Here is a 27,222-nt window from a genome sequence, read left to right on the forward strand (position 1 = left end):
TAGATAGCTTTGCGGGGAGGGTTCTAACTCCCAGGGAATATATCAAAGCCTAAAAAAATCATTTCAACACCAATAAATTCTGATATTTCCATCCATTACCTTGCTTTAAGTGTAAAGAGTCTCCTAAATCAAGGTCTTGTGCCTCTCGCATTTTGTAAAGGTAGTTCAAGTATTTGGCCAACAAAGGTGCGTTGTGTGCTATCACACATTTCTTCCTGTCACATACTGTGTACTACTTGTTATTATTTTTTTTTTTTCTATCCATTCTGTTCCAAATCAGTATAAACCCAATACCTGTTTGCCATTGTGGGTTACAGATGACAGAATAGTCCTCAAGGTCTTGAAGCCCATTGCAATATCCAATAGATGAGCAGCAAAGAAGAAGTTGTTGTAGTGACCCAGGACTGACATGGTGGTGTACCAGGCAAGGTAGAGAAAGGACTGTGGAAATGAAAGAAAATTAGCATTTGTACTGCTTGGTATGCTCATTAAGCTGTCCCCCACCCTCCACTCCCTCATTTAAGATGACAGTGAGGATAGAGGGGATCACAGTGCTATAGTACTATAAGCCCAATGACTTCAGGGAAGCCCCAGCTGCCCTCACTGTTGTACCAGGAAGAGTCCCCTGGCACCTCTGAGGCTGTCAGTTCCTGACCCTTTCTGGGCAGGATGGTTCATAGCTTTTCCCTTGAGGTATCCAAAGACATCTCTGAACCTGGGGCAAAGAATCTTGCTTTTCCAGGTGTGATACTTACATTGTCTGTAAAAACAACCCCCAGTTTCCAGATATGGTACTTCATGTCGATGGAACTCAGCCTAAAGAGGAGCAAATAATTTCATAACGTTAGAATGTCAAGATTTAGTTAAGTGTTTAATAACCTAAATACAGCTCTGAACTTCATCAAGTAATATGGGTTCCCTAGAGACAGAATGGTTGAGTCATATATCCTGAAATCTTAATTGGTCTTTCTCTTGAAGCTCTATTGGGTATAAAAACTGCTTGGTCTCATTTTTTAAAACAGTGCTCTCCCAGAACATTAGAACTTAGGTCAGAGCCTGGGAGAACAAAGAATGGTTGCAGTTTTCCCTCCAGCACACTGGAGAGGAATGCAAACACAAAGGCTCTATTGAACCATTTTGGATTTTAACACCTAAGCTCTTTACCAGGATACCAGAGAAGCTGCCTCTGCTTTGGTCTCTTCCACTGGGCTAAAGTCAAGGGCATTTTTGTCCAAACCCAGGAGTTCAGCGATGCGCTCTGCCCCGTAGAGATCTCCATACTTGTTGATCACCTAAAGCAGAGAAAGCTAGGTGAGCTGGGGCTGCAGGCCCCCCTCCAGGTTTTCTCTAGCTCCCCATCTTCTGAACTTTGCTGCATTTTGAGTTCTTCCAAGGGGTGGATTTAGCCCAGGGGTACTTTACCATGGAGCTATAGCCCCAGCCCTTTGAATTACTTTTAAAATTTTGAGATAGGATCTCACTAAGTTGCTTGGGGTATTGCTAAATTGCTGAGATTGACCTCAAATTAAGATCCTCCTATTTCAGCCTCCCAAGCCACTGGACTTACAGATGTGTGCCATTGCATCTGGCATCTTTTTAAAGGGGAGAGAAAAGTCTTAATTTGGAGGGGGGAAGGGAACTATTTAAAGCAGATAAGTATGAGAAGCCAAACACCTACAATCCGTCCTGTGACTTATTCTTGAGATGCCATCTTAAAACTAACACTATGTTTATTCATGTGTGTATATATAGAGAACTTAACATACTACATTTCTTTATAATCATCATGGACTTTGTCCCCATTGAAAAGGCATACCTTTCTCTTCACAAACTTGTCCCAGTAGTTATTAGGAAAAGATCTGAAAAACAAAATGAAAAAGGCAGATTCTTAACATCAAGGCAGATACATCAAGAAACTCACCAGTCTGGGCCTGTGATCTTTTTATTTCCGTCCTGCTCACTGAAGAATCCAAGGTGATTGAAGTTAGAGTCATCATAGATCTCCTGATTTATGATTCCACTAATCTGTATTGACTTCTGAAGTGCTTGGAAAGCTGCTCTCCATTTTCTATTTCACAATTGTGATTAAAACCAAGGCATTTTTAAAAAACTTTCCCAGCACGCACACCTGGCCCTGTTGCTCCCAGGTTCCTGGCTGCCCACCCATGCATCCCTGGTTCCCTCTGAGCCCCAGAATGTCTCCTGTACCACCACTACTGTTCCCTGCAGGCAGAAGTCTACATACCTATTTTTCTCCCCACTCCTCGGTGTACTGGGGGGATTTAAACTAGTGTGCTCTGTCACTGAGCTCCATTTCCAGCCCTGTGTATTTCTGATTTTGAGACCATGGCCAGCCTCAGAAACTGATTGAGGCCCTAATTTGTGATCCTCCTTCCCCGCCTCCTGAGTCACTGGAATTACAGGCATGCACCATTGGGCCCGGCAGATAATGTTTCTTGATCTTGTCTCCTTGATCCTAGTATAAACCAGAACTAAAACCTAGTAGGAAACATGTGTTCCATTCAATGAGTTGCTGTGTCAGAAAAGGGTAGGTAGTAGGGATGCAGGATGTGATGGAATATATAGACAAGGTCCCTAGTTTTGTGGTTTCCAGACTGGGACTTGCCTTTGGTTAATTTATATACAGTTTTTCTTAACAAGTGTGCACTTCTACTCTATTTTCCATTCCCACACAAGTCTGGTAGTCCCTGTCTCCTATAGAAGTGGTTCCTTGTTTTGTACCATCCCCAGCCTCCCCAGAGAGGAGATCTTCCTTCTGCCTGTAGTTTGTACCAGCTCTGCTGTAAATAGTTTCTTATTGTTAGAGTCAAGAAAGAACTGCCACCTTCAGGTATGTTGACCAAAACTATTCTATTTCCCCCCATGCATTGTACTTAAAATCTAAAATAAAATACGTAGAAATTAAGCCACACCAATACCTCCTTTCTGTTAAATCCCTTATACAAATAGACTGATACAATTCTTCCTTGGTCTGAGCATTTTGAATTTCTTATGCCTTGAAGGTAGAACATATTTTTACTTTATAACATTCCTTAAAAAATAGACTTTCAGAAGGGAAATGCATGAATAATGTATTTGCATATGAATGGAAAAAAATATAAGATGTTCATCCCCTTTTGTAATCAGGGAAATGTACACACCTACCAGATCAGCAAAGTTATCTTACAACAATAAGGGCTGGCAAAGAGGAAGAGAAGTAGTAGAAACTCTTGATATAGCCAGTTACTGTGGCACACACCTGTAATCTCAATGACTCAGGAGGCTGAGGCCAGCCTCAGCAATTTAACGAGGCTCTCATGAGACCCTGTCCTCATTATAGAAAATACAAAGGGCGGGGATACAGCTCAGTGGTTACCCTGGGTTCAATCCCTGCTGAAAACAAAACCCTCTTGATAAGTACCATTTAGAATGTACATTAGAATAAACATTTCACATATCCTAGTATTTAGCAAATTCCCTACCTGGTTCTATCCTACAGGGAAACGCTTGGACTTGTGCTTCAGATATAGGAATGTCATTGTAGCACTGTTTCTAAGATCCACAAACTGGAAATAATCGAAACATGCACTGCCAGATACACAAATCATACACTTACATGTTGGAAATAAACAGCTACACACGTTAATGTAGTGAGCTCCACGAACATAATGCTGAACAGAAGATTCAAGTGATAGTATAATTTGTATAGTAGTATGATTCCATTTATATAAAGTTCAAGAGAATTAAAGCAGTACATTTAAAGACAAATACCTAAGTGAACACTATAAAGCAGGTGAGTGAATGTAAGAATCAACTTCATTAACTAGTACTGGATATTAGAAAGGGAGTTTTCAGGGACGAAAACAGGCTTTCAAGCTTTCAGCAATATTCTATTTTTTTTCAACTTTGGAACTCATTTAAATGCACATTTACATGTCCTTATATGTGTTTAACAATATAAAAATAAAGCAAGCCAGCCCAGGGTGGATAACGTGTAATAGAGTGCAACAGGATGTCTGTGCTGGGGTGACGGAACTAATGTTATATAGCACAATGGGGCCAACCTTAGTCCACAGTCAATTACACATTTCAAAAGAACTAGGGAAAAGTTTGAAGGACATTAATTACTGATTTGATCAGTATAGATTGTATACATGTATCAAATTATAACACTATACCCCACCAATAAGTATAAATATCAATTAAAATTGCTTATATTTTAAGGAGAACCTTTTTAAAATTAGTTAATTGAAAAAAGTATCATGTACTATGACATTTTTGTTAAAAAAAAAGTCACTCTAAAAAATTTAAAGCATGCATTATTCTGAGTACTTAAGCCACTTGAAAAATATCCTTGTTGGGAAATTTTGGTATACTTGTCTCATTAAAATAATTTCTAGAAACTGGACTGCACTTTTACTGAGATATTAAAGCCATATCACCTTGTACCACAGACTTACACATTACTAAGAAGTATAGAAAGCTTACTTAAAAATTAATAGTATAACACTTCTGAAATGCAATGACAAAGGATCAGAAATAACACTTAGACTGGCAAGGATCTGCAGGCAGGGACAGACTTCAGATTTGCACTGCTCAGTTTTTAAGTTTTTCTAAGAAAATAGCCTTCCCTTTGTAGAGACCATTTTACCTTTAGACACCCACCTCTCAATTTGCTTGATTGTCTTTAGATGAGGAGCAGTTTTCTTCCCCTGGGGTCAGGGTTATGTTTCCAAATATTTAAGCATATCTTAATATTTTAATTGGCAGGGCTAAGAGTTCCAGCAGTCACCTCTGTTTACTTTCACGACAATAATTTATCTTGCAACTCTCCTTTTCATAACGGAATGTACTGGCATTCGAGCATGCCATTTGCTATTGTGATGGCTGTTTTTTTGAACAGGTAGAAAACAGTTTGATGCCTGTACCAAGCATTTGACATGTGTTCATTAATCCTCCCAAGACTGTAGGAGGTGGTATCCTCAATTCCTCTATTGCTGAAGAGGAAACTGAGGTTTAGAAGACTTGATTACCTTGCCCAAGCTCATAGTCCTCTAAATTGTAGAGCTGATGTCTGCTTCAAGAATCAGTGCTCTCCCCATTACAGTACCATGTGCACACCAGGAAGCAAGGCTCGCCTCTGCAGACCTCCTCAGATGGCCTGTTTGAACTGCCCCGCAATACTATGCAGGGAGGAAGTCTGTTACCAAACAGCTGTCAGTTTAAAGAGATTTCAGAGAGGATACATCACAGGACAGCCCAGTCACTGGGGGGCTCTGGAGAAGCTCAGCTGGATCTCCAGATCCTTGTCCAGTTAAGTCTTGGAAGTATATGACTCAAATGTGGAAACCTAGTTTGATACCAGATTAATCCAATATTAATCAAACAAGCTCAGTACCTCCTGATAATCTCTTCTCTCATTAAATTTACAGAGATATACACCAGTGTTTGAGGGGAAGTAGGCTACTTTTTTGAATAGGCAAGGCAGAAGTCCCAGAAACCAAAGTCAGGCTTATGTTAATCAGTCTCAAAGGTTGGCGAAGCATTAGATTTACAACAGAGATTTGTATTGCTCTGGGAGTGGGGGTGGAAGGACACTTACGGTGTGTTGATTACCAAGCGGTCCCACTGCCCCTTGATGTCATCTTCAGATGGTTGTTCAGTAATATACAAACCATCAAACTCCAGCTTTCTGGCAATTTCTTTTTCCCTTTTGAATACCACCAAAGGGACCTGGGAGTCGGGGAGAGTCATTAGAGAAGGTTTTATGATTAAAAGCACCTGCTCCCAGACATTCATCACAAAATTAACCTTCCAACTTCAGGGCACTAAATTGATGCTGGGTTTCTTACGGCACCTTGACAAAAGCCAAGTCTCAGTCCTTTCACTACTCTAATTGCCCCTCCAAAAGCTAATCTAATTTGGGCCACTCTTTAAGGTTTCAGTTAAATAATTGATAATACAAACTGGACATTTCTGCCCATCCTAGTGAGAAGGTAATTTTTAGATGAGACCCAGGAATAAGACTCCTAGACTTGGAAGCGAACCAAGACTTAGAAAGGACAACAAACTATTCTAGAATAGATTGGTCAGTCACAGAAATATGTTGATGTGTTCCAACGCCCTTCAATGGCTAGGGTCATATTCATCTTATGCCTTTAATATAGAAGTTTTCTTTCTATAAAGAGCTCCTGCCAGGTAGTAGAACACATGTTTCTTCCTATCGTTCCCCACAGTTCTCCTTATCTGCAGGGGATACATTCTAAGACCCCCAGGGAAAGCCTGGAACCACACTCTGTATATCCTATGTCTTTTCCTATATGTATAAACACAAATTTAATACCTGTTTTTTAATCTGAAGTACTTATTACATTGTGGCTATAATTTTTGCAGTTTGATATATGACAGCAGCAAAACTAACACATTTCTTTTTTCTTCTTCACACTTTAATGAATAGAAATTTGTTCTTACTCTAGATCTAAGCAGTCTCAGAATTTATTTCAGGGCTTTTTTTTTTTTTTTTTTTTTTTTTTTTTTTTTTTTTTGTGGAGAACTGTCACCTTTTCACTTAAAATAAAAACTTCATGGCTTCTCTTTGACATACCTGAATTGCCAGCATATTTACTCTTGCATTATAGGGTCAGTATTAAGTAAAATAAGGGTTATTTGAACATAAGCAATGTGATGTCTTGAGAGTCAATCTGATCATTGAAAGGGCTACTGGTGACTAACAGGTAGGTAATATATACAGTGTGGATACACTGGACAAAGGGAGGATTCATATTTCATGGGACACAGTGGGATTATGTGAGATTTCATCATATTACTCAGAATGGCATACAGTTTGAAACTTATGAGTTGGTTATTTCTGGAATTTTCCATTTAATATTTTTGGACCACACTTGACTGAGGGTAACTGAAACTATGGGTAAGGAGGAATACCATATTATAACTTCAGTTTTAAACTAGATATTGTAGCATGGCTATAAAGTCCTACCACCAAGGGGAAACCCAAAAAGGAATAGGAGAGTAATTCACTGGCCTTAACTAAAGTATACGTACTTCAAATAAGGGACAGAGTTAGTGAGGTCAGAGAATACTGCTGAAATCCCAAGAAATAGTCAAAATAGCCAGAGCTGCTCTAGTGGGAAAAAAAATTTGATCCTGGGCTTCTCAAGCGTTTGGGACAACCCTGAGATTTTAAGTTCAGAACTTTAATTCTCTAAACTTCTGCAGGTGCCCCCTCCCTTTATTTCCAAAACAAAAGGACAAACTTTACATAACAATTTATAGAGAGTAAACTCTTCCTTTTGGAAGCAACAAAGGGCACTTAGGAAGACAAATGTTAGGGAGGTGGCAAAGCCTAATGATAGGGTTACTGGGGTGAGGAGCCAATGAGGGCTGTTAGTTAATGAATGAATGGTTGGTGTGGGATAAGAGAAATTTATTCTTACTCTAGATCTAAGCAATCTAGATCTAGATAGGAGCATTCTGACTAATTTCTGCTTTGAAATGACTCTACATATTCCCCTCTAGTCTTCTAGGAGTGTGTATGCCCTTGTAAGTAGTCCTTCTCTTAGTCACTATGTAGTGTTTCTTGATTTCTCTAGCTCTAGATTTCTAACCACCAAACAGTAGCTAACACATCTAGCATTGTGATTACTCTTTCACGTATTAATTCACTTAGTCCCTCAGACCTTTAGATGTTATAATGATACTCATTGTCACAGAGAAGGAAACAGAAGACTAGGGAAGTTAGCTGGCAGATCTGTGAGTCCCAGCCAGGCAGCCTGACTTCAGGAGCCCCTGCTTTCATAGATAAAGTGGCATCCTTAGTGGCCCAGGGTATGGTCTTTGCAGCAGGGTAGCTGGACTTCCAACATGATACTATAGTTTACCAGGGGGAGAAAGGGCCTTGAGGATAGGAATAAATTTCCTGGACTCCACGATGGCTTGGTGTATAGCCAAGGAAACTTAAGAAAAATGTAATGAGAATCAAGTCATGAGAAATGTAATGAGGGAAAAAAATCATGCTGTGATAGAAATAGCAATGAACTTAGAATAGCAAAAATTGAATGATTGGTTTAACTGTAGTATCTAAGGACAGCCCCAGAACTATGGTTCCTGGTGTGCATGCCCCAGTGTAGCCACTCCATGCAACAATGAATCTGGGCTGGCCATGTGAGTTGCTTTAACCAAGAGAATATGATAGAAACAAAACTAGCTCTGAGCCATAGCTCTGGGCCTAAATCTTAATGGCTAACACTTCCACTTGTGTGCTCTGTTTGGAAACCCTAAGTTATGCATGTAAGAAGTCCGGCTACCCTGCTGGAGAGATCATGTGAAGAAACCACATGGAGGGAGTCTACTCAAAGTAGGAGAGGCTCTGGCTACATTATCAGAGCCCAGCCTTCCAGCTGTTCCCCAGCAGGGCAATGTGCCATCTTGGCCTTTCTCATGCAAATGAGCTCCCAGATGGCTGCAGATTCAGCCCCTTCATTGGAGCAGAGGAGTGGCTCATATGTGCCCAGTCAGCCCACAAGTGAGGAGAGATAAAATAGTTGTTCTTTAAACCACTAAGTTTTAGGGTCATTTGTTATGTAGCAATAGATCATAACTAAAACTGTAACACATCATTGAGGTTTATTCTTATCTCTTCTCATTAGGATAGAGCCATTCAAGATATTTTTAGTTAATTAACATATTTCAGTACTAGGGATGGAACCCAAGATCTCATGCAAGCTAGGCAAATACTTTACCCTAGCCCTAAAAAGGTAACTTTATAAAAATTCAAACATTAATTCAAAGATCAGAAGAATCTCTCATGACTAGTTTCATCTGTGACTTACCTTGATGACTCTAAAGCTATGGGTCCAACAAGAAGCGTCTGAAATGGGACTCCAGCGCAAGACTTTTCAAACTTGGGTGTGCATACAAATCACCTGGTAGATTCTGATTTAAAAGGCCTAGGGTGGAGCCTGTGATTCTGTGGTTCATTGTAGCTACCCAGTGAGGTCAGTGCTGATGCTGCATGATCCTTACTCTATTAGCAAAGTCTTAGAGGACAAAGGGCCAACTGGGCTCAGAAATGACACTTCTTCCTCAAAGGAGTCAGATTAGACTCAAGAGTGACAGGCAGCTCACCTTCAGGCAGTAATAGCCCACCACACAGACTAGAGAGATGATGGTGTGGACAACAGCAAGGGCCCGCAGTGTTGGTGCCATATACCCAGTGCTCTCCTGCAGGACAAAGAACACCATCGCTTCTTCCTCTTCCTCATCATTAAAGGAATTCCACAGGTTTGCCACATCCTCGGTTTCTTCCTCTAATGGTTCTTCAGTGACCTGACCCAAGATACATGCTCACTTATAAACATCAGAAGAAGCCTCAGCCACTGGGCTGTCTCTACAATATGTCATTAGTATAACTTGTACAAATAGTGCTGACTCAACATTACTTGCTGACTAAATGAAGCTTTTAGATAACTCATTACTAGGAATCTCCCAGTATCTTGAATAATTGCAAATAAAAATTAAGGAGATAAAACCTATTTTTTAAAAAGAAAGCAAAATAAATAAATAAGTAAATAAATAAAAGTAGGGGTGTTTTACTATATATACTATACCTCTGGGCCATAAGAGGTTATCAGGTGGCCTGAGAGGAGGCTGAGACATCAATGCATAGAAGTACAAACAGGCATGCACACTTGCTCATGCACATGTATACGTTTCCTGCAATTCCACTCTTAACAGAAATGACACTCAGATCTACACCTTTGAGGTTTCTGTCCTGTGACTCTGACTGCCTGATGGCTATTTCTACCTGCATGGCCACCAGGAGTCACCTCAATATCAGTATGTTAAAACCAAGCTATGTATCCTAAGATAGAATTCTGTTCTCCTTCTGTGGGCAACAGGGAGCCATGAATTTGTCAAGTAGAAGGTTGATGTGGATAAAACAGTGTTTCATGAAAATTACATTGGTGATTTTAAATAGGAAAGGAGATAGGCAAGAGATAGAAAAGCCAGTTACAGACTATACCAAGAATCTAGGATCAGTAATTCATTCCCTTAACAATTATCACATGCCTACAATATGCAAGACCTATTCACCAATTGTTCAAAATCTTCATTTATCTTGACTGGTACCTTTCTTTTCAACTCCTGCTAATTCTTCTTTCATAATAGTTCTAAGATATGGGCCAACTCTAATGGCTGTATAATTTATCAAGGAAAGAACTAAATTTGTTATTAAATTTTTATATATACCATAGTTCCTAATATAGGGTCTAGCTCAATAAATATTTGAAGATTGAGTTAAATAATGACTACAACAAGTCTGAACTATTGAAATAGTCCCCTAACTTGCTCCCCTTGCCAGCAGTCTCTATTCTTCCCACTGCTAGTATATGTTTTTTAGAATTCAAAAATCTTAGAAACTTCCTTAGATATTAGAATTTTTGCTGTCATCAAGAGTATGAGTTCTGTTATAGTTCCCCAGACATACATAGTACATTTAGTTTATAACATATTTAGCAAGTAATCCCTGAATGAAGTGTCACCTTATAAAAAAGCAGGATGAAGTTGATAGCGAAGGCTACAAACAGAGCAAGGAACCTCAGGTTGTAGAAATTCCTGGCCAGGTAGTGCTGCAAAGAGAAGAACAGGCAGAAATCAAAGAGCTCTGGGAGGGAAAGAGAACTTTCCTGCCTCACACAAGAGATCTGCTCTGGTTAATTTATGTGGGTAACTACTCTGTGGTTACCATTCTTTTAGGATAACCTTTGGTTACTACTCTTTTAGGTCAATCCTGCACTTCTTAACAGTGGCATGAATTATTTGAGGAACCAGAAATGTTGGTTTAAAAAAATTGCTTAGAATAATGTTCAAAAGAACCCTCCTGTCCTGGCTCATCCCTCAGGGGACCAAATGCCTAACATGCCACAATAGAGGATCACCTGCTATGCAAGTACTGTATGTGTTTTCAGGATCACTCCATGTAGGAAGTGATTTGAAAATTATGAGTGATCTTTGCCCACAGAAGACCCCTGCTACTCCCTCCACCCCCTTAGTGCAGTCATACTGTGGTCCAGAGTACTTGTGCCTTTGTAAGTGATAGCTCCAGGAACCTCCTTCACGGGCATTATTCCAATCTCACCACCATCTTCCCCAGAAAATGAGGCCTGGAGTGGCAGCTGTTGGGGAAAGTAAGGTTCCAGTCTCTCTTTAAGGGGTCCCTGCTAATAGTGCCAGAGAAGATGTAATCCTGGCCACCAGCAACTGCACCTCAGAGGGCAACTTATCACAGAAAGAACATTACAAGCCATATTGAGGTTTGATTGCCTGTAGAAGAGTAAAGATTCAGGGACCAGTGTGGGAGCTTCACCCAACAGGGGCAACGTCGTTCTGAATTCCTAATGATCAAACTGCTTCTGAACTTTTAGACCAGGATGAGCTAAGTCCCCACCTAATAGACATAAAGGACCAGCTAGAAAGAAGTGTTCCCACTCTCCTGGGGGAAAAACAGGGCAGGGGATATTCTGTGATTGGGTAGAGGTGTAGAAGGCTATGGCTTTTCCCAAATAACCCATTTTTCTTTTCCTGCAACTCAAAAGGAACAGGTAGATAAGTGAGAAGAGGAAAAGAACAGGAATGAGAAAGGAGAGAAGGTGTAATCATCTAAATGGTGGAATGAATCAGTGGTAGCTCTCAGGTCTGCCCGGGGCTGACCCCCCCCCCCCCGCCCCCGCGCCCCAGGAAGAGAACGGGGGCTAGAGCTTACCAATAACTTGGTCTGGTAGATTTCTAGCCCTTTAAAGAAGTTGGCCATTAGGGCTTCGGGCTTCTCAACCTTCTGACCACGGCGTCGCTTCTTCTTCTTTGTCACTTCAGCCCACAGGTCCTCGGCTTGCATCTCCTCTTTGGCTTTGTCCTCCTTTTCTCCGTCTTCCATACTGCAGGGATGAGAAACCTACTCAGTTGGAGAGCAGGGAAGCAGATCTAGCCCAGAAAGAGACTAGAGAGAAATTGTGGTTGATAAGTGGGAAATGGGATTGCTCCTAGAGGGTGGAGACCTCAGATCTTTAACAACCCTCCATGGCTGACACTGAATCTCTATTTAATGAGTGTGGCCATTCTGATGATCCCCGTCACATCAGCGATATACTCTTCTTCTAAAGGTAGGCTTAACAATTTTATTCCTCCTTCAGAAAATTTGCCCTTTCTTTTGAAATCCATCTTGGGAGTTAGCAACAGTACCTATTATTCTAAGATTGTGGCAGGAATTAAATAAAATATTGCATAAAAGGGCCTAGCACAGGCCTGACATATAGGTATTCAATAAATGTTAAATATTATCCATAGTATATGAAGTTACTAAGTGTAGGGTTTGATAATGTGTTCGGTGAAACAGTGAAAATCCAGCATCCTATTGGAACTATAAAGTTAATAAGATAAATAGAATGTATGTATGCATTATAGAGCTGAGGTGAAAAGAAATAAGCCAGAGCTTGCAGAATATCTATTGCTTGTATTAAAGAAATCAGGTTTTCTATTTACCATAGCAATAGAGTAGTAGATGCTATCAAGAAGTATCTGCCAAAAGGAAAAAAAAAAAGGTGGAGAAAGGTGGGAGGTGATCGCATGAAAAGCAAAGGGAGATCAGTAAAACAGAGGAAAGGGAACAGAGGTGGGAAGGGCGAGGGAGGGGGGAAGTGCTGGGAGTGATATTGGCCAAATTATATTGTTATATTGTGTGCATGTACTAATACATAACAACAAATTCCACCATTAAGTATAACTATAATGCACCAATAAAAATATGTGGAGGAAAAAAAATCAGAAACAAAGGAATTATCTGCCACAGCAATAAGAGCAGTCCATGCTACTGAGAACTTACTCTGCCTTCTCTGATTCTACTTTTCCTTCTGCTTCACATGCTGCCTTCATCTCTGCTGCCTAGATAAAAATAACAATCAATCAAGGGTTCCTTAAGAAGTGAGTTCATGATGATCCATGTCATTGGCCATTTTCTTCTTGGTTACAAGTCCCAGAGTCTTTTTCTCTTCCTGTTTCAGCTTCTCTCAGGATCACAGAATATAATATATATCAAGTTATATATCAAGCTACTCTGGAGAGATGCCAAAAAAAAAATAGATATCAAACTTTAAAACTCAATTGTCCTTGTATTATTATTCCTTAGACTCAAGCAGAAAATTTGTGCTCAGACCTTGTGAGGGCCCCCACGGCAGCAGTCCCGCTGCCCCATGGGGTAAGACACGGGAAACAGTGGAGCCAAGTCAAATTCAGAGCCGGCTTCCATCTGACAGGCTTCCTGCCTTGTCTTCAGTCCTCTTATCACTACCCCAGTCCCTCTGACTGATGACCACTGCACTTAGAATACAGTCAAGCAGACCTGGCCTTTCTCTCCATCCTCATCTTGTACCGCTTGACCCGACTCCTAAATCCAAATATCAGACCTTCTTCCTTTCCTGGAACATTCCAGATCCTTCTTTGCACTTGAGCCTTGGCACCAGTCATATCCTCTGCCTGGAGTATGGCTGTCTTGGCTTCCCATATGCCTGTTATCTTTCAGGAGTTTGCTTATACAACCCCTTTTCAGAAACCTCCTTGGCTACCCCTTTTAGAGTGGGCCCAAGTCCACTCTATAACACATTAGCTTGTTCATTTTTCTGAACATGCATTATAAATGCTAATTATCTTATTTATCTGTTTTCTCCTATTAGAAGAAGCTTAAGCTCCATGAAAGCAAAAATGTTTCTCTGTTATTAACCAAAGTATCCCCATATCCTAGAAAACAACCTGGCACATATAGTCCCTGAATGAGTTTCTATTATGTTTCAAACCATTTTATGTTATGAGCTTCATAAGGGAGCAAAGCAGAATGAATGAATTCCTACAATTCTGCTGACTTCACCCCTGACTGTCTGCCCCAGGTGTTTTCTCCTACACATTTCCAGTCCCTGATATTTCTCTTTCCTAGCATACTTCATGCTTGCAATGACTTATCCAATGTCTGTCTTCTTCACTAAACCTCAGGGACAATGCACTTTTCATTTACCACTACATTCTTAGAACCTAAAAGAGTGATAAGTACATATTATATTTTTAATAAATAAGAATGGAATGATGAATAAAAGTAGTCTTTGGGCTCTGATTTCTTCACACTTTCTACTGTCTTTGATGTTAGAATAACACTGTGCATTGGGTGCTACAAAAGAGAGAGACACCCAGAATCTCCCATGGCCAATGGTCTCTGCCATCTTATTTGCTTCATCTGCTTGAATGGCCCAAGTGCTACCTGGATAGTGGGTGCATTACAAGGATAAATGGGTCCTAAATGTGGTTAGCTTCATTGGGAGGCTATGCTAAGTCATATGATATCATCTATACTTTTGAAGACACTGCAGAAGTATTGTCACAGAAGAAAAGTCTCCTCCTACATTGTAGTTGGTTTTCTATTCTTTTAGTTCACTGAATGAACCTGTGCACCTTTGAACAAAAATCTGAAGCTAGGTGAAGTCCCAGGCCATCATGTCAGAACTCAACAATATAAACCACAATCTGCCCAGCCACTAAACACTGAAACAGTATCGAAGTCTAGATATCCCCAGATGCTGCAGAATTGGAATTATAAGATCAGGGTAACTAGCAGAGCCAGTGTCTAATTCACTGTTAGCTCCTGGGCAAAGAGTGTCAGTACTGATTGCAAGATGAGTCTTTTTTGTGGGGATAAAGATGATAAAAACAGATTATGCTCACCTGTGCTTTCCTTTTCTTCCGTACAGTACTCTCTAACGTTGGGGGTTCATCTTTGCCAATAATTTCGGACAGGTCCCCCAAACCTACTTCAGGCCCATGCTTTAAGCCACCTTCTTTCTTTGGGTGCAATCCAAAGAGGTCTGACATGATGTCTGCATCTCCCTTCTCGCCCTTGACAAAGTGTACTAGTTCGGTTGGGATACCAGGCTCAGTTACTTCCACCTTCTCAGCCTCTACAGCATCATCATGGATACCAAATTGAGTTGGGTCTGGCATGTCACCCAAGATCTTGGTCACTCTGATGTTCTTTGCCCCTTCTACTAGGCCCCCTCCAAATACTGTGTTCCAGAGGATCTGGAAGATTCCTCCCAATACGGTGAAGAACAGTTGGAACAATCCCACGAACAACATCCAGAAAAAAGAGAAGAACACCTTCACCAGTTCCTTGGCAGTCATCTTTTTCACATTTCTGTACTGCTTCTTGAGGTTCTTCACGGTTGCCTTCTTCAGGAAGTTGGCAACATTTCTCTTTGCTGAGGCACAGGCCATGGCAAATGCAGAGGAAGACTCAAAAGACCTGTCCTCCTCCTCCTCACCCTCAATTTCTAACACATAAGGAGAATCTTCGTCTTCTTCCTCCTCCTCTTCTGGCCTGTCAGCTGAATCGGATTCAGAGATCTGAGATGCTAACTGCATTTCAAAAATGGTATCCTCACAGAAGTTCACAAACAACTCCATCTTTTCTTGCTCCCCACCTTCATTGACAACATCAAAAATGAACTGTCGCTTAGATTCCTTCACCTGAGGCTTCTCCCACTGAGTTCGACTGGATTCGCTGATTTCAAAATAAACACGCTCAATTTTCTTGGCCCCACCCATGATCTCAATTCGTCCTAGGTATGGCTCAAAGTAATTTAGCACACTTTCTGCCGGGTCCAACAGACACTTCAGGCGAGAATCATTTGGCATGTGCTCAGAAAGATTTGTTAATAACACAGCCACATTAAACCCTATGTCTTTGGCTGGCTCATGGAACCGGTCTACAAAATCAATGTAGTTAAACATGTCATTCTCGTCAGCTTCTGCACATGAAAGGAGAAAGTCAATCTCTGACTGTGTATATTGCTTTTGCCCTTCCATGGCCTTCTGGAATTCTTTTTTGGAGATAATCCCTTTACCATCTGGGTCATATTCTTTGAAGGTGTCTGAGCTGGTTAAGTCTTTAAGTTTCAAGAACATGTCAAAGAATTTCAAGATCATTTCTACATTAGTAGATGATTCTACCAGTGTGTCAACCATCTGCTTGCCAATAGTTCCATTTACCACATTCCCTGTGAGGCAGGTTCAAAAAGACATACAAATATATAAATAAACCCGAGCCATCATACAACTGGTCAGGTAGCTACTTTTAGAGGACTTATGTGCCAAATCAGCTCTTTTCTGACCATGATGATTTGGAAAATGGGTTGGAGGGAGCAGCAAGCCATAAAAACTACACCACTAGGAGACAAGGGAGAAGAAACAAAGGGAAGAAGATGGCCACACCATGGCCTTTTTTTTTTTTTTGACCTGGGGCCCAGAAAGTGGTTTCATTATCAGAATACTGGGGTCCCTCCTATCCCCTTAGGCCTTTGAGGGTGCCCCCCAGATTGCTGGCATACACACTGGCAGCCAGATGTATTGAAAAGCAATGGGGAAAGGGAGAGGATAGGGAAGAGCAAAGCTTGGAGGTTTTCCCCAGTTCATTCTGGCTTTCCTATTGATATAAAATGAGTTGGCTTCAGGCTTTGTCCATCAGACCATATGCCCCTCACTCATTTTTTTTCTCTCTAAAAATTTAGCATTCTAATCAATCTCATATAGCATCAGTGACCTGCCAGAAGGATCATCTGAGTGATTAGTCAGGTTAGTGCTCAGGCAATTACAGTCGTGTGAATGCCTAGTTATACCAAACAGCCCAACCTTCCAGGAGGGACAGAAGCATCACCACCATGTCCTGAAGGAGATCCAAGAGTTCCTTCAGCAGCTCGATCTGACTGGAATCCTAGAACAGAAACAGGAGATACCCCTGAGCTATCTGATCCCTCAGCAAAGTACCAGGCAGTGAGCAAGAAGAGCCTGCTCTGGAAAGGTCGGTGAAGGCAGCATCAAGGTTAGGAATGAGTTCCCTTCTCACTGCGAACGAGGATGTCTTATCCTCCACTGTCTGAGGCATCAGGAGACTCATAGCAGGACTCGTCCATCAGCGTCCTTTGCATTTCTCCTTTTATTAGTACAATGTGGCAGAGAGACATACATCGTTGTCCAACACTACTGAACAACCCAATCCACCAGAGAGCCTTTAGGTTTCTCTAGTAGTTCACATTGTCATTTTCTATGCTGGAAAATTACTATCAGCTTTATGGAAATACTATTGCAATCAAATTATGGTGTCAAGGTTATAGTCAACCAGTGGGTTTTCCTTTCCTTCTGATTTGATTTAGGTAATCCTGATGCTGGTTGGTGGTGATCTGGGTGCCATTGGTTCCTCAAAATAGTGTATGATTGAGACTATTCCTCCAGATGGTTTTGATACCAGCCTGTTTGGTCTTAATTTCAGCAATGTAGAAATTAAGTTAGCTCTGTATTTTATATCCTATGCTATAGAAGAAAATGTTCCGTGGATCTAATCTGAGAATGAATTTAAAATTAAGAAATGATCCTTGGAAGAGTGATCTGAGGGTGAAATTAAAATATGTTTTCTGGGTCACATTTATTTAATAATCTATCTCTGAAAGACACAATGATTTGCCTAGCCCTTCAAATTTCTGAGGAAATTTCCGTTATCTATGGTGTCACAGCTACATAGAAAAACACCTTAGAGATATGTTAGATCTGAGAAGAGACCTCAGAGATCATCCATTCTAAGTCAGAATATTTTATAGATTATGAAATTGAAAAAAAAAGGAAGTGACTTTCTAAAAATCACTGTGAGGAGGTGATTGGGCCAGGACTCCTGTCTCTGGAGTCTCTACACCACACTGCCCCAGTTGAAAAGAAGTGGATGGAGTACTGCCAAATTTGTAGCCCTCCCAAGAACTCTCTCCTCCCATAAGGCCAGAGTCAAAAGGGGAAAAATGAAAGGGTTAAATAGCACATTCCAGAAGAGAGGAGGCAGATGTGACAGCCTGGAGAATTTTAGATCCATGTTATTTAAATTAATGCTGCAAATGTTACTCTAATCAGCTTGAAACACACATCCCGAGGTTCTCCCTCATGTGTTGCCATGGAGAGAGGTGATCAACTCTATATATGCTACATTTATTTGGCCATAATAAATGCTCTGAGTGATTCTGCTTCGTCTTGCCAGAGAGATGGGGAGTGAGAAGGAGAGGCAGAGATGGGAGGGGGGAAGCAAAGGTGAGAGAGAAGGGCTATGTGGATTACAAAGACATGCAACATCGGACAGATCAGACGAGGCGGGTAGTATTTATAAACTGACAAAACAATGACAAGGAAGCAAAACAGATTAGCACCACAGAAAGCAAGTGTTGAGGCAATGACGAAAAGATCAGGTTGGTGGGACACAAAGAAGGAAGCTGCATTCATGCAAAAGCCCATACAGGATCCCCATTGGAGGCATTTATTCCTGTCTCCCATTTTGGCTCTCAGTTTTAAAAATGAGACCTACTCTGCATGGCTTTTCTAGCCTTTGATCAAGCAGCTACATCCATAATGGAAAAACCAAGGGGTGAGAATTTGTTTAGCATTTCACACCAATGAAATGTGCGGGGAACAGGCCACAGTACCTGAGAGAGTTTCATCTGCATGTTAGCAAACACATGGAGGAAGCCAACCACCGCATCCCACAGCCGGCTGTGAGCCAGGCTCTGCTGGTTCCCGATGCAGGGGCCCTGTGGAGAGCAGGACACCCTTATTTCACTTCAGCATCACAAGTTGCTCTGACACTGGCCCTAGTAGGGCATTCGACACCTACTTTTATTTGCAGATAGCACTTTCCCAAAGTCTCATATTTTATAGCTCAGTTTTTTCCCTAAGATGTTAATTTTTTTATTTTTTCCTTCCCAGTTGTAGGTTATTATGTTTAGGAAAAAACATCAAGAATTTCACAGTGCAGTGATTTTTTTCAGAGACTTTTTTTTGGAAGGGGAGGGGGCATAGAAATGCATTCTTCAAATAAAATCTCACACTGAAGAACAATATTTAAAATAATTAAATGCTTTGGTTGAAGCAGAGCTGAAGGGACTCCTGCCTGCCCTCACCCACCTTCTCCTAAGAGGCCTTCTGAGGAACTCAGGGGTTCTGTGGAGTACAGTTTGAAAACAAAAGGTGGGCAAGTAATTGGTTATCAGCAAAGCTACACATAAATGCTGACAACAGGACTCTCTGATAAGTTTAAAAATTCTGAAATAATGATAAAATCACCTCTAGGATTTTTATTAAACTTCAGGTTATAATACCATCTTTTAAATATCTTTTCTGAAAGACAAATGTACACAGATGACCTAATTGCTAGTTTGTACTTTGTGTGTTAATAACCTTCCTATTTTCGAAGATCATTATTAAACCAACATTGCTTCTTCTTAACTCTTCCGTATAGTGTATTTTTTCTACGTTTTAACCAATTGCCAAATCATTCTTCAATAAGAAAGTTCTCAAAAGGACATAGGTACTATCTCAAATTCTGGAAAAATCTTGTTAGGATTCCCAAAGAGATGAGCAGAAGAACTATTGCCTGCATTCCCAAATCACATGTTTGCTTAAAAATAAGTTTGTGTATAACCAGGTTTGTGTATAACCAGTGGCTTCTTTAGAAACCACTATATTCCTTTTGGAACAAAACTGGTTGTTGAAGGAAATTCACATTCACAAAAATGAGCTGCCTCATTTCAGTTAAGTGCTCCAGGGGAAATTCTGAAGATTAGGATAGATTCTGCCCAGATCAAATCAAATCCTCGTCAAATATGCTCAATGATCTCCTTCAGTATTTCACATTCTGTGGAACATGAAATCAGAAATGAAGGTACAAGAAAGGGGATGGAATATTTCCATTTCTTTCCTTGCTTTTCTCTTTCTGCAAGATTGATGTGATTATTAACATTATTCCTAATGAAGTCATGCACAATCCTATCTCTGAAGCTTTTCTGAAAGACTTAGAAACTACTTCCTCCCTGTGTCCATCCACAGTCCATATGTGCCTATGAAGACTCTCAGCCCTGAAGTTCACAAGTTCCTTCCCTTTTCTTAACTCACACATATGTGGTTCTTAAACATGGTGGATATGATGGTTTCAATCACAAATTATCATCTTGTGTCAAATAGTTTTCCTCATGTACCTGTATTTCTCAATTACACTGTAAGCTCTTAGTGGTAGAGGCAATATACCTCTTTTCATAAGCCACTCTAGAGTATAAGCTAAATGTTTTGTTGAATGAATAAATGAATGAAAATCTTATTCATGAGTCTCTTGGTTATGATAATATAAAAATGTAACATTAATTCTGTTTTTAAGAATCTTATCTCACACAGGGCTAAGATATGACCTGATTTTGTAGCAAATTATGCCTGAATACACCTGTTTCTTTTCACAGCACATGGACCACTGTAGGCAAAGAATGGAGAATGTTATGAACAAGGACTACAGAAAGATCTAGATGTTTGGCCCCAAAATCATATGTAGATGAGACTGCCACTGGATATAGTTTATGTGCTTCAACAAATGGGCAGAGCTTGTGTGGATTGTCTCTAGTCTCTACCCAAGATAACATCACATATCCCTTTTATTTACTCACTATATCAATAATCTCTCCATTCTCCTTATTTCCTGAACATCAGATACTGATGCATCAGACATTGTTCTAGACATTAACAATTCAAAACTGAATAAGAAATAGTCTGCCCATGAAAAGTTTTCAGTCTAGGAGAGAAAGCAAAATGTAACTCAATAAATGCAAATATGATGATAATACCACCAATAGGTCCCACTGTCTGTGTTTTTGGTGTGTGTGTGGGGGGGGGGCACAAACTCTAAGCTGCCATAGAGTATAGGTCCTTTGGGTTCCTACTTCTAGATAAGAAATAGTGTCAGTGTTAGGGTTGGGTGCACAGTGCACTGTCTACATCCAAATATTCTGTAGAAAATGGGAATGTGAAAAATGTTCTTTTTGTCTTTGAGTCTGTACTCATTAGTGCATACCTGAATATACTCAGTAAGAGAGTTGAAAATTTGCTTGGTGACTGCCAGAGCTTTAGAAAAATTGTGCTGTCCAGATTCATCAATGATATCCTTCCCTGAATAGTACCAGTAGAAATCACTGATTGATTCCTAAAAACAAACAAATACAGTTTAGTATTTCTCAGACTTCAGTGGGTAAAGCCGAACTCAATGTGTGGGAGTATGAGAGAATCCTATAACTCTGTGACCTCTTTCCTATAACAGGAGCCAGGGATTCTGTGAAGGACAGTCACTTGGTTCCTAGAGTCTTTTAAGCATAAATATTTCCCTCCAGGGAAGAAAAGCTAAGAGACAGGTTAGCCTTTAGAACCTGGAAGACCAAGATATGGGACATCTAATCAAAGTGAGAAATGTACACCAAAGAGAATAATGACTATAATTCAAATAAAGTAACAGCAACAATAGCTAACATTTCAAATGCAAGATATGGTTCTCAGCACTTTCCATTTAGTAAAGTTCTCAATCTACTATCATTCTATGAGGCAGGTCCTACATTTTATAGATGAGAAAACTGGAACACAGAGAAATTAAATTGATTGTTATAGGGCCCCACAAAGTGGCAAAACCAGAATAAGGAATCAACAAAGAGGATCTTTTTTCATATTTGTGCAGATTTTTTCTCAATACAATTTGGATTTTCATTCAAAACAATTAAACCAAGTGACTTTTCAACACTAACAACTTGGCAAATCATTCCCATCGCCTTGTTTAATTCTTCTTCCTGGTATAATCTGTTCTTCTCATTCACAGGTTGCTTTATAGCTCTTGGGCATTGTGCCTGCATTTTCACTGGCAAAACTAAAGTACACCAGCATTTTATAATGGATAATTTGATATTTGATCTCTCCCCCTTGCTTCTGTTGTTAAACATACTTTTTAAGCATCTGACTTCCCATAAGCATATGGACACAGATAACAATGCCATCCTTACCGGGCCTTGTCAGAAGGTCTCCAACTTACGAGGTCCGACTTCTAATTTTTCAACTTTACAAGGGCATTAAAGCAATATGAGTTTGGTAGAAACTATACTTGGAATTTTGAATTTTGTTCTTTTCCTTGGGCTAGCAATATATGGTATTATATTCTCTTGTGGTACTGGGTTACAGCAGTGAACTTCAGCTCTCAGCCAGCCACACATTCATGAGGGCAAACAGCAGATACTTTATGGTTGTACCAGGTTGCTAAACTAAGATGCTCAGTAGGCTCAGTGTATTAAATGCATTTTCAGCAAATGATGGGTTTATCAGGACATAACCCCTTTGTAAGTTGAAGAGAATTTGTATCCTGCGCCATCTGAATCCTGTGTAGCTGTCTTTACCTTTGGAAGTAGAGGTGAGAGGTGCCATTGTCCAAGGCCCTCCCACTCACCTGCAGGCGGAGAAGGTAGTCCACAGTGCTGATAATGATGTTCACAGTGGTGGTGTTGCCCATCTGAGTCCGCAGGAAGTTCTGAAAGTCTGAGAGTACCAGTGCTGGGTCAGAGCCTGGCCCCATCATGTGGAGGGAGCCAGGCATGCCCCTCCACTGAGCTTAGAAGAGGCACACCATGGGGAAAGTCTGCAGGTCAGGGCTCTGCTTTGAGTTCTCCCAACTTGGTGACCCTGAAACGAGACTTAAGAAGGCCTAAGGGGATAGATGAAAAGGGCTGGAGATTCTAGAAGCAGTTTAGCCTTGGTAGTGCTTCATAACATCGGCCATGAAGTTGAAGTGGTCTCATGTAGACCTTCTTATGAAAGAATGGATTGACGGATGTCCTTGGGCTAGTGACTGGTTGATTGAAACAGCACACACCAAACTGAATTATAACTGTGCCCCTGAATGTTTTCTCTTGACAAATCAATGTGTTCCACTTACCACTGTTATGTCCTTCACACAGTAACTGCAGGAATCTGAAGAGATCTCGGGTGAACTCATCATTCTGGAGCACCTTTTCACCTTGAAAACAGAACATCTTGGTGAGCAATTGTTTGGCTTCTCAACATGGAACACCTTCTAATGCAAATGACTGCAAAAAATGTCAAAGGGTGGTGTAGGAATGGTTTGGAGAAGGGATGCTGGGTGAATGGTGAGAAACCAAATTAATCTGAAGCTGGGGCTGCAGAGCACAGAGCTTGACAAAGGTAAATTACTTAGCCCCGAGACTCAGTAATGAGACCAAGTAGAACAATGGCAGTAAATAGTTCACAGTCCATAGCCCATGCTTTACAGACAGAAGACACTTCTTTAATTAAGCCTTAAACTGCTGAGTTAAACTCGACATGCAACCACCAAACCTAAGATGTGTCTGTGCAGAGGCAATTAAATTAAATCTCTTAGGATTCACACACATGGCAGGAATCCAGGCCAGAAACTCAAACTTACCACGCTCACGAACAATGACTGGCAGTAAGAAAGAGAGAAGAGTACAAAGTAAGAAACTCATCAAAACCACAATTAGTTGTCTTTACTTAAAACTGGCTCTATGAACACATCCGGCCTGGATGCAGGTTTTACCGAAATACTGATGGAAACATTTTGCTCAAATGCAGTAAGTATTTGGGGATTCAGAAGCCATGAGAGTGGGCTCTAACCAGAAAGAGTTAAGGTTTTTAATCAGGAAGAGAATGACCTTGACATTAGTTACTTACGTGTTCCCTCTTCAGTAACCATCCCCAGGCCTTCCGCTTTATTCTGCCTTTCAAAGGCATTCAAATCAAGGACACTTTTAACAGACAAAAGAAAACAAGGTTCAGGGCTATGCATGCTGGGGAAATGGATTTGTAATGCCAGTGTCTCTACTGACTAAGAATATCCTGTCCCTCTATTATCATAGGTGGACTAACACATTAAGGTATGGTTCAAAATCCAGCAGTCCCTCGGCTTTGTGCCAAGCAGTGTTTACAGACACTGTGACTCAGATCTTGTCACGAGCAGAGAAGGGTCATAAACACTCAGGGCAACTCTCATTGTCCAGTCTGTGTCCTTGCTAATAGACAAAGGTTCAGAAAGGCTTCCCAAATGAGGAAGAATTGATCTGTTTCTAAGGTCTCTTCAGAAACAGTTTACTATCAACTGTTCCCTCCTTTTCCTTCTTTCTCTGAGGATCACATGGACTTGTGACTTCCAGAGCACAGGATGAGTACTGATGGAGAGTGCTGTACACATCCAGATTTTGAAGGCTACACCCTTTGATGATCCTACATAGTTCAGGAGCCAAAAGCACGGAGAGTAAGCTTTCACAGGCAGTAGTGTCCTGAGGTGTTCCTGAACTTGTGACAAGCTGGTCTTTCTGTCCTCACTTTCTCCAACCTCCTCCTGGTCACCAACACAGCCAAATTTTATGTAGCCATGAAAAACCATAAAGCTTGATAATAAGAGCACTATATGATCAGATTATTTCCAAACAGGGTTCCTATTTTACCCAAAGAGTCTAACTTTCCCCTACTTGAAGGTTTTGGAAAACTTAAGGTCTTTTGAGAATGTAATTCTTGGGAAGTTTATGACTGAGTTCATTAAGACTCTGTAAAACCCAGCTTTCCTCCTACTACTGGGCAAAGGAAATGATTGTTGGACTGGAAGGACACTGGTATTTCTTTTTTCTTTTTAGAGAATCACATGTTTTGCAATTCAGGTGAATTTTAAACAGAAAACAGTGAAATTTCTATTGCCATCTTTGTTGTTTTCTCTCCAGATTCTACTATAAAAAGGGCCTGTACAACCACAAACAACTATCCTTCTATTTTGGTTTTGTGTCAGGGGAGGATAACATGGAAAAGGACATTTGGACCCAGTTGTTTTGATTTTGAATCTTTGCAATGAAATTTCTGATCTTCACTCCATCTCTAAACACCAATGCTGAATGTTTTAATGTCTCTCCCACTTTTAGATGCTTTAAAAATATGTATTATTTTTATAATTACCAAAATCCATTAAAATATCTTAAAATTTGTGTTAGGAGTCAATTGGCGACTGAGTGTATTACCTGTCCCTCCCTACCATCATTATAAAAAAATTACAAACAAATTTAGCAATATTGAGTACTATGGAATAGTGAGAGACCTTTAAGAAATTTAATGGAGAATTTCATGAGCAATTGCCTTGATTTTTGCCATTTCTGAGTCCACATGTACTATTTTCCTCCCAGTTAGCAGACTTAGAAGTATTACATTTTCTTTTCCTAAGAGAGATAATAAACTAATAGTTAGTAGGAAAAAAAATGGTATTGAGAATAAGGGATCAAACTACTGCTCAAATAAGCCCCTTATTACGCCAGGGTACAATATTTACCTAATCAAATAAGGTTAGCAAAATTATGAAGTCTGCTGAAAGAAAAGCCGTTCTTCCTCCAAATTTTCAAGTAGAAAACCTAATGTTCCATTTTAAATCATATTACTCAGAGGGAAATGAGCTAAATTATTATAACTTTGATTTCTTTTCAAATGAGCTCTGGATTATTTGAAATACACATGAATTTTAGAGAGTAAGGTGATATTTTTTCTTGGAAGGACTTATGGATCATTTCTGAAATGAGCAAGAGTGGTTATCTTATGACTTTGGGTTATATATTATTTATTTGTCAGAGGGTTCAGCTAGGAGAGGTGGCTTACACAACTTGGTAATATAAACTGACATGTTGATACTTTGTTTTTTAGGTTACGCCAAAATGTTCCTATGCTAAGATGTACCTCATCAAAATGGATGTGACAAAATACTCAAAGATCATTAAAGACAAAGATTAATAAAGTGCCTAATGGGTCTAATGAAAACAGCCTTGGGTCATAGTGAGGATCCCCCTTTTCCCCACTCCTTTTTGGTCTGACTTTTCTGGGCACACGTTTGAGGAGAAACTAAAAGTATAGACTGAGCCTCCCAGGAAAAGAATCTAATGGAAAAGGACACGAGAAAGGGGAGAAAAAGACAGCAGCTGTTAGCAGGAAAAAAATGTGCTGCTATGGCACACACCTACAATTCCAGTGACTCGGGAGGCTGAGGCAAAAGGATCACAAGTTTAAGGTCAGCCTCAGCAATTTCACAAGACCCGGTCTCAAAACAAAAAGTAAAAAGGGCTGGGGATAGCTCAGTGGTAGAGAGGCCTTGGGTTCAATCCCAGTTTGTGCTGTGGTGGGGGACACATCAGCAGTGGTGAAGTGTCTGTCTGTGGCTAACGGAGATTACATTTCCCCTCTGAGTGCTGTTTGAATATAACCCCAGAGGCTAGAGAACCATACCCACCCTTCAGCTTTCTAAAGTGGGTGACTCCTGAGCCTTCTTTCAATAATTCCATGACATGCCAGTTAATTTTATGCATCTGTCCCCCTTTCTCTTGAATAATGAACCATTTTAAGAAATGCTGAGTGGTTTCCTCATATTTACCTGCAAGACTGCATAAGACCAGAAAGGCTTTGGAAGAATCCAGCATCTTTTTTCTCCTTTAAGTAATCTAGCATTTTCTGCAAGGGAGACATATTTTAAAGGGAAAAGCAATGAAAGCTATGCCACAAGTATTGATTCTCTTAATCCCAATAGAATAACTGCAAATCCCCAGATGCAGGGGTATCAGAATCACCAACGGAATTCAAAACAAAAGAAAAACATACATGTCTGAGTCCCACTCTCTTACAGAACCTCTACTTACAGTCAGAATCTCTTGGATGGATTAGGCTTGTTTTATAAAGGCTTACTAGTATTTCTGCTAGAGCAGCAGGTAGACCTTTGACTTCATGGATCTGTTTGAAGTCACTCATATTTGGGAATGAGCACTAGACTGCGACATAGTAATGCTTAATGTTGCTGAGGTATCATCTGAATTGCTCATGCTTATGAATTTGGCAGACAGGAGAAAAAAATCTTAGAAATGAACTTAGTTGAAAGCTCAGTATTTCTTTCACAAGAGACATCTCCTGTGTTCTCTATTATGGGGAAGACAGGAACTTTGTCTTTCTTTTTTTCAATAAGCAAAATAAAAATTAAAAAAAGAGAGATCCTTCAAGATAGTGAGTTGGCAAGTGCTGGTGAACAAAGCAGAAAATAAGACACAACTAAGCAAATGACAGTTCCTACTAAAGAATTTGTTTAGACTGAGTTAAAGACTAGGCAAACTATGTACAATATAGTGGTTATGATTTGGATATTCTCAGAGACCCTGGGATATAATTTCATGAATGTCAAAAGTCTGTTGGACACTTTGCCAAGAGGTGCACACAGGTGCTCTTAACCATATCTTGAAG

At 40.3% G+C, this 27,222-nt stretch overlaps 1 protein-coding gene across 1 annotated transcript in view; it reads right to left on the reverse strand.

Moving 5' to 3' along the window:
- Ryr3 (ryanodine receptor 3) overlaps positions 1–27,222 on the reverse strand; it is a 359,038-nt gene that overhangs the window by 6,918 nt on the left and 324,898 nt on the right. Inside the window, exons 81-98 of the mRNA XM_076849384.2 lie at positions 26,369–26,445; positions 23,644–23,717; positions 23,378–23,395; positions 22,871–22,951; positions 22,385–22,473; positions 20,978–21,106; positions 18,570–18,674; positions 16,744–16,825; positions 14,782–16,112; positions 12,899–12,957; positions 11,783–11,954; positions 10,563–10,649; positions 9,145–9,345; positions 5,603–5,733; positions 1,817–1,859; positions 1,165–1,292; positions 756–816; positions 295–441 (exon numbers count right to left, since the gene is read on the reverse strand). Of these exons, the coding sequence (XP_076705499.2) occupies positions 295–441; positions 756–816; positions 1,165–1,292; positions 1,817–1,859; positions 5,603–5,733; positions 9,145–9,345; positions 10,563–10,649; positions 11,783–11,954; positions 12,899–12,957; positions 14,782–16,112; positions 16,744–16,825; positions 18,570–18,674; positions 20,978–21,106; positions 22,385–22,473; positions 22,871–22,951; positions 23,378–23,395; positions 23,644–23,717; positions 26,369–26,445 (3,015 nt within the window). The remainder of the gene's footprint in view (positions 1–294; positions 442–755; positions 817–1,164; positions 1,293–1,816; positions 1,860–5,602; positions 5,734–9,144; positions 9,346–10,562; positions 10,650–11,782; positions 11,955–12,898; positions 12,958–14,781; positions 16,113–16,743; positions 16,826–18,569; positions 18,675–20,977; positions 21,107–22,384; positions 22,474–22,870; positions 22,952–23,377; positions 23,396–23,643; positions 23,718–26,368; positions 26,446–27,222) is intronic.

Source organism: Callospermophilus lateralis, chromosome 3 (assembly GCF_048772815.1).
Source record: "Callospermophilus lateralis isolate mCalLat2 chromosome 3, mCalLat2.hap1, whole genome shotgun sequence".
Classification (NCBI taxonomy): Eukaryota; Metazoa; Chordata; class Mammalia; order Rodentia; family Sciuridae; genus Callospermophilus; species Callospermophilus lateralis.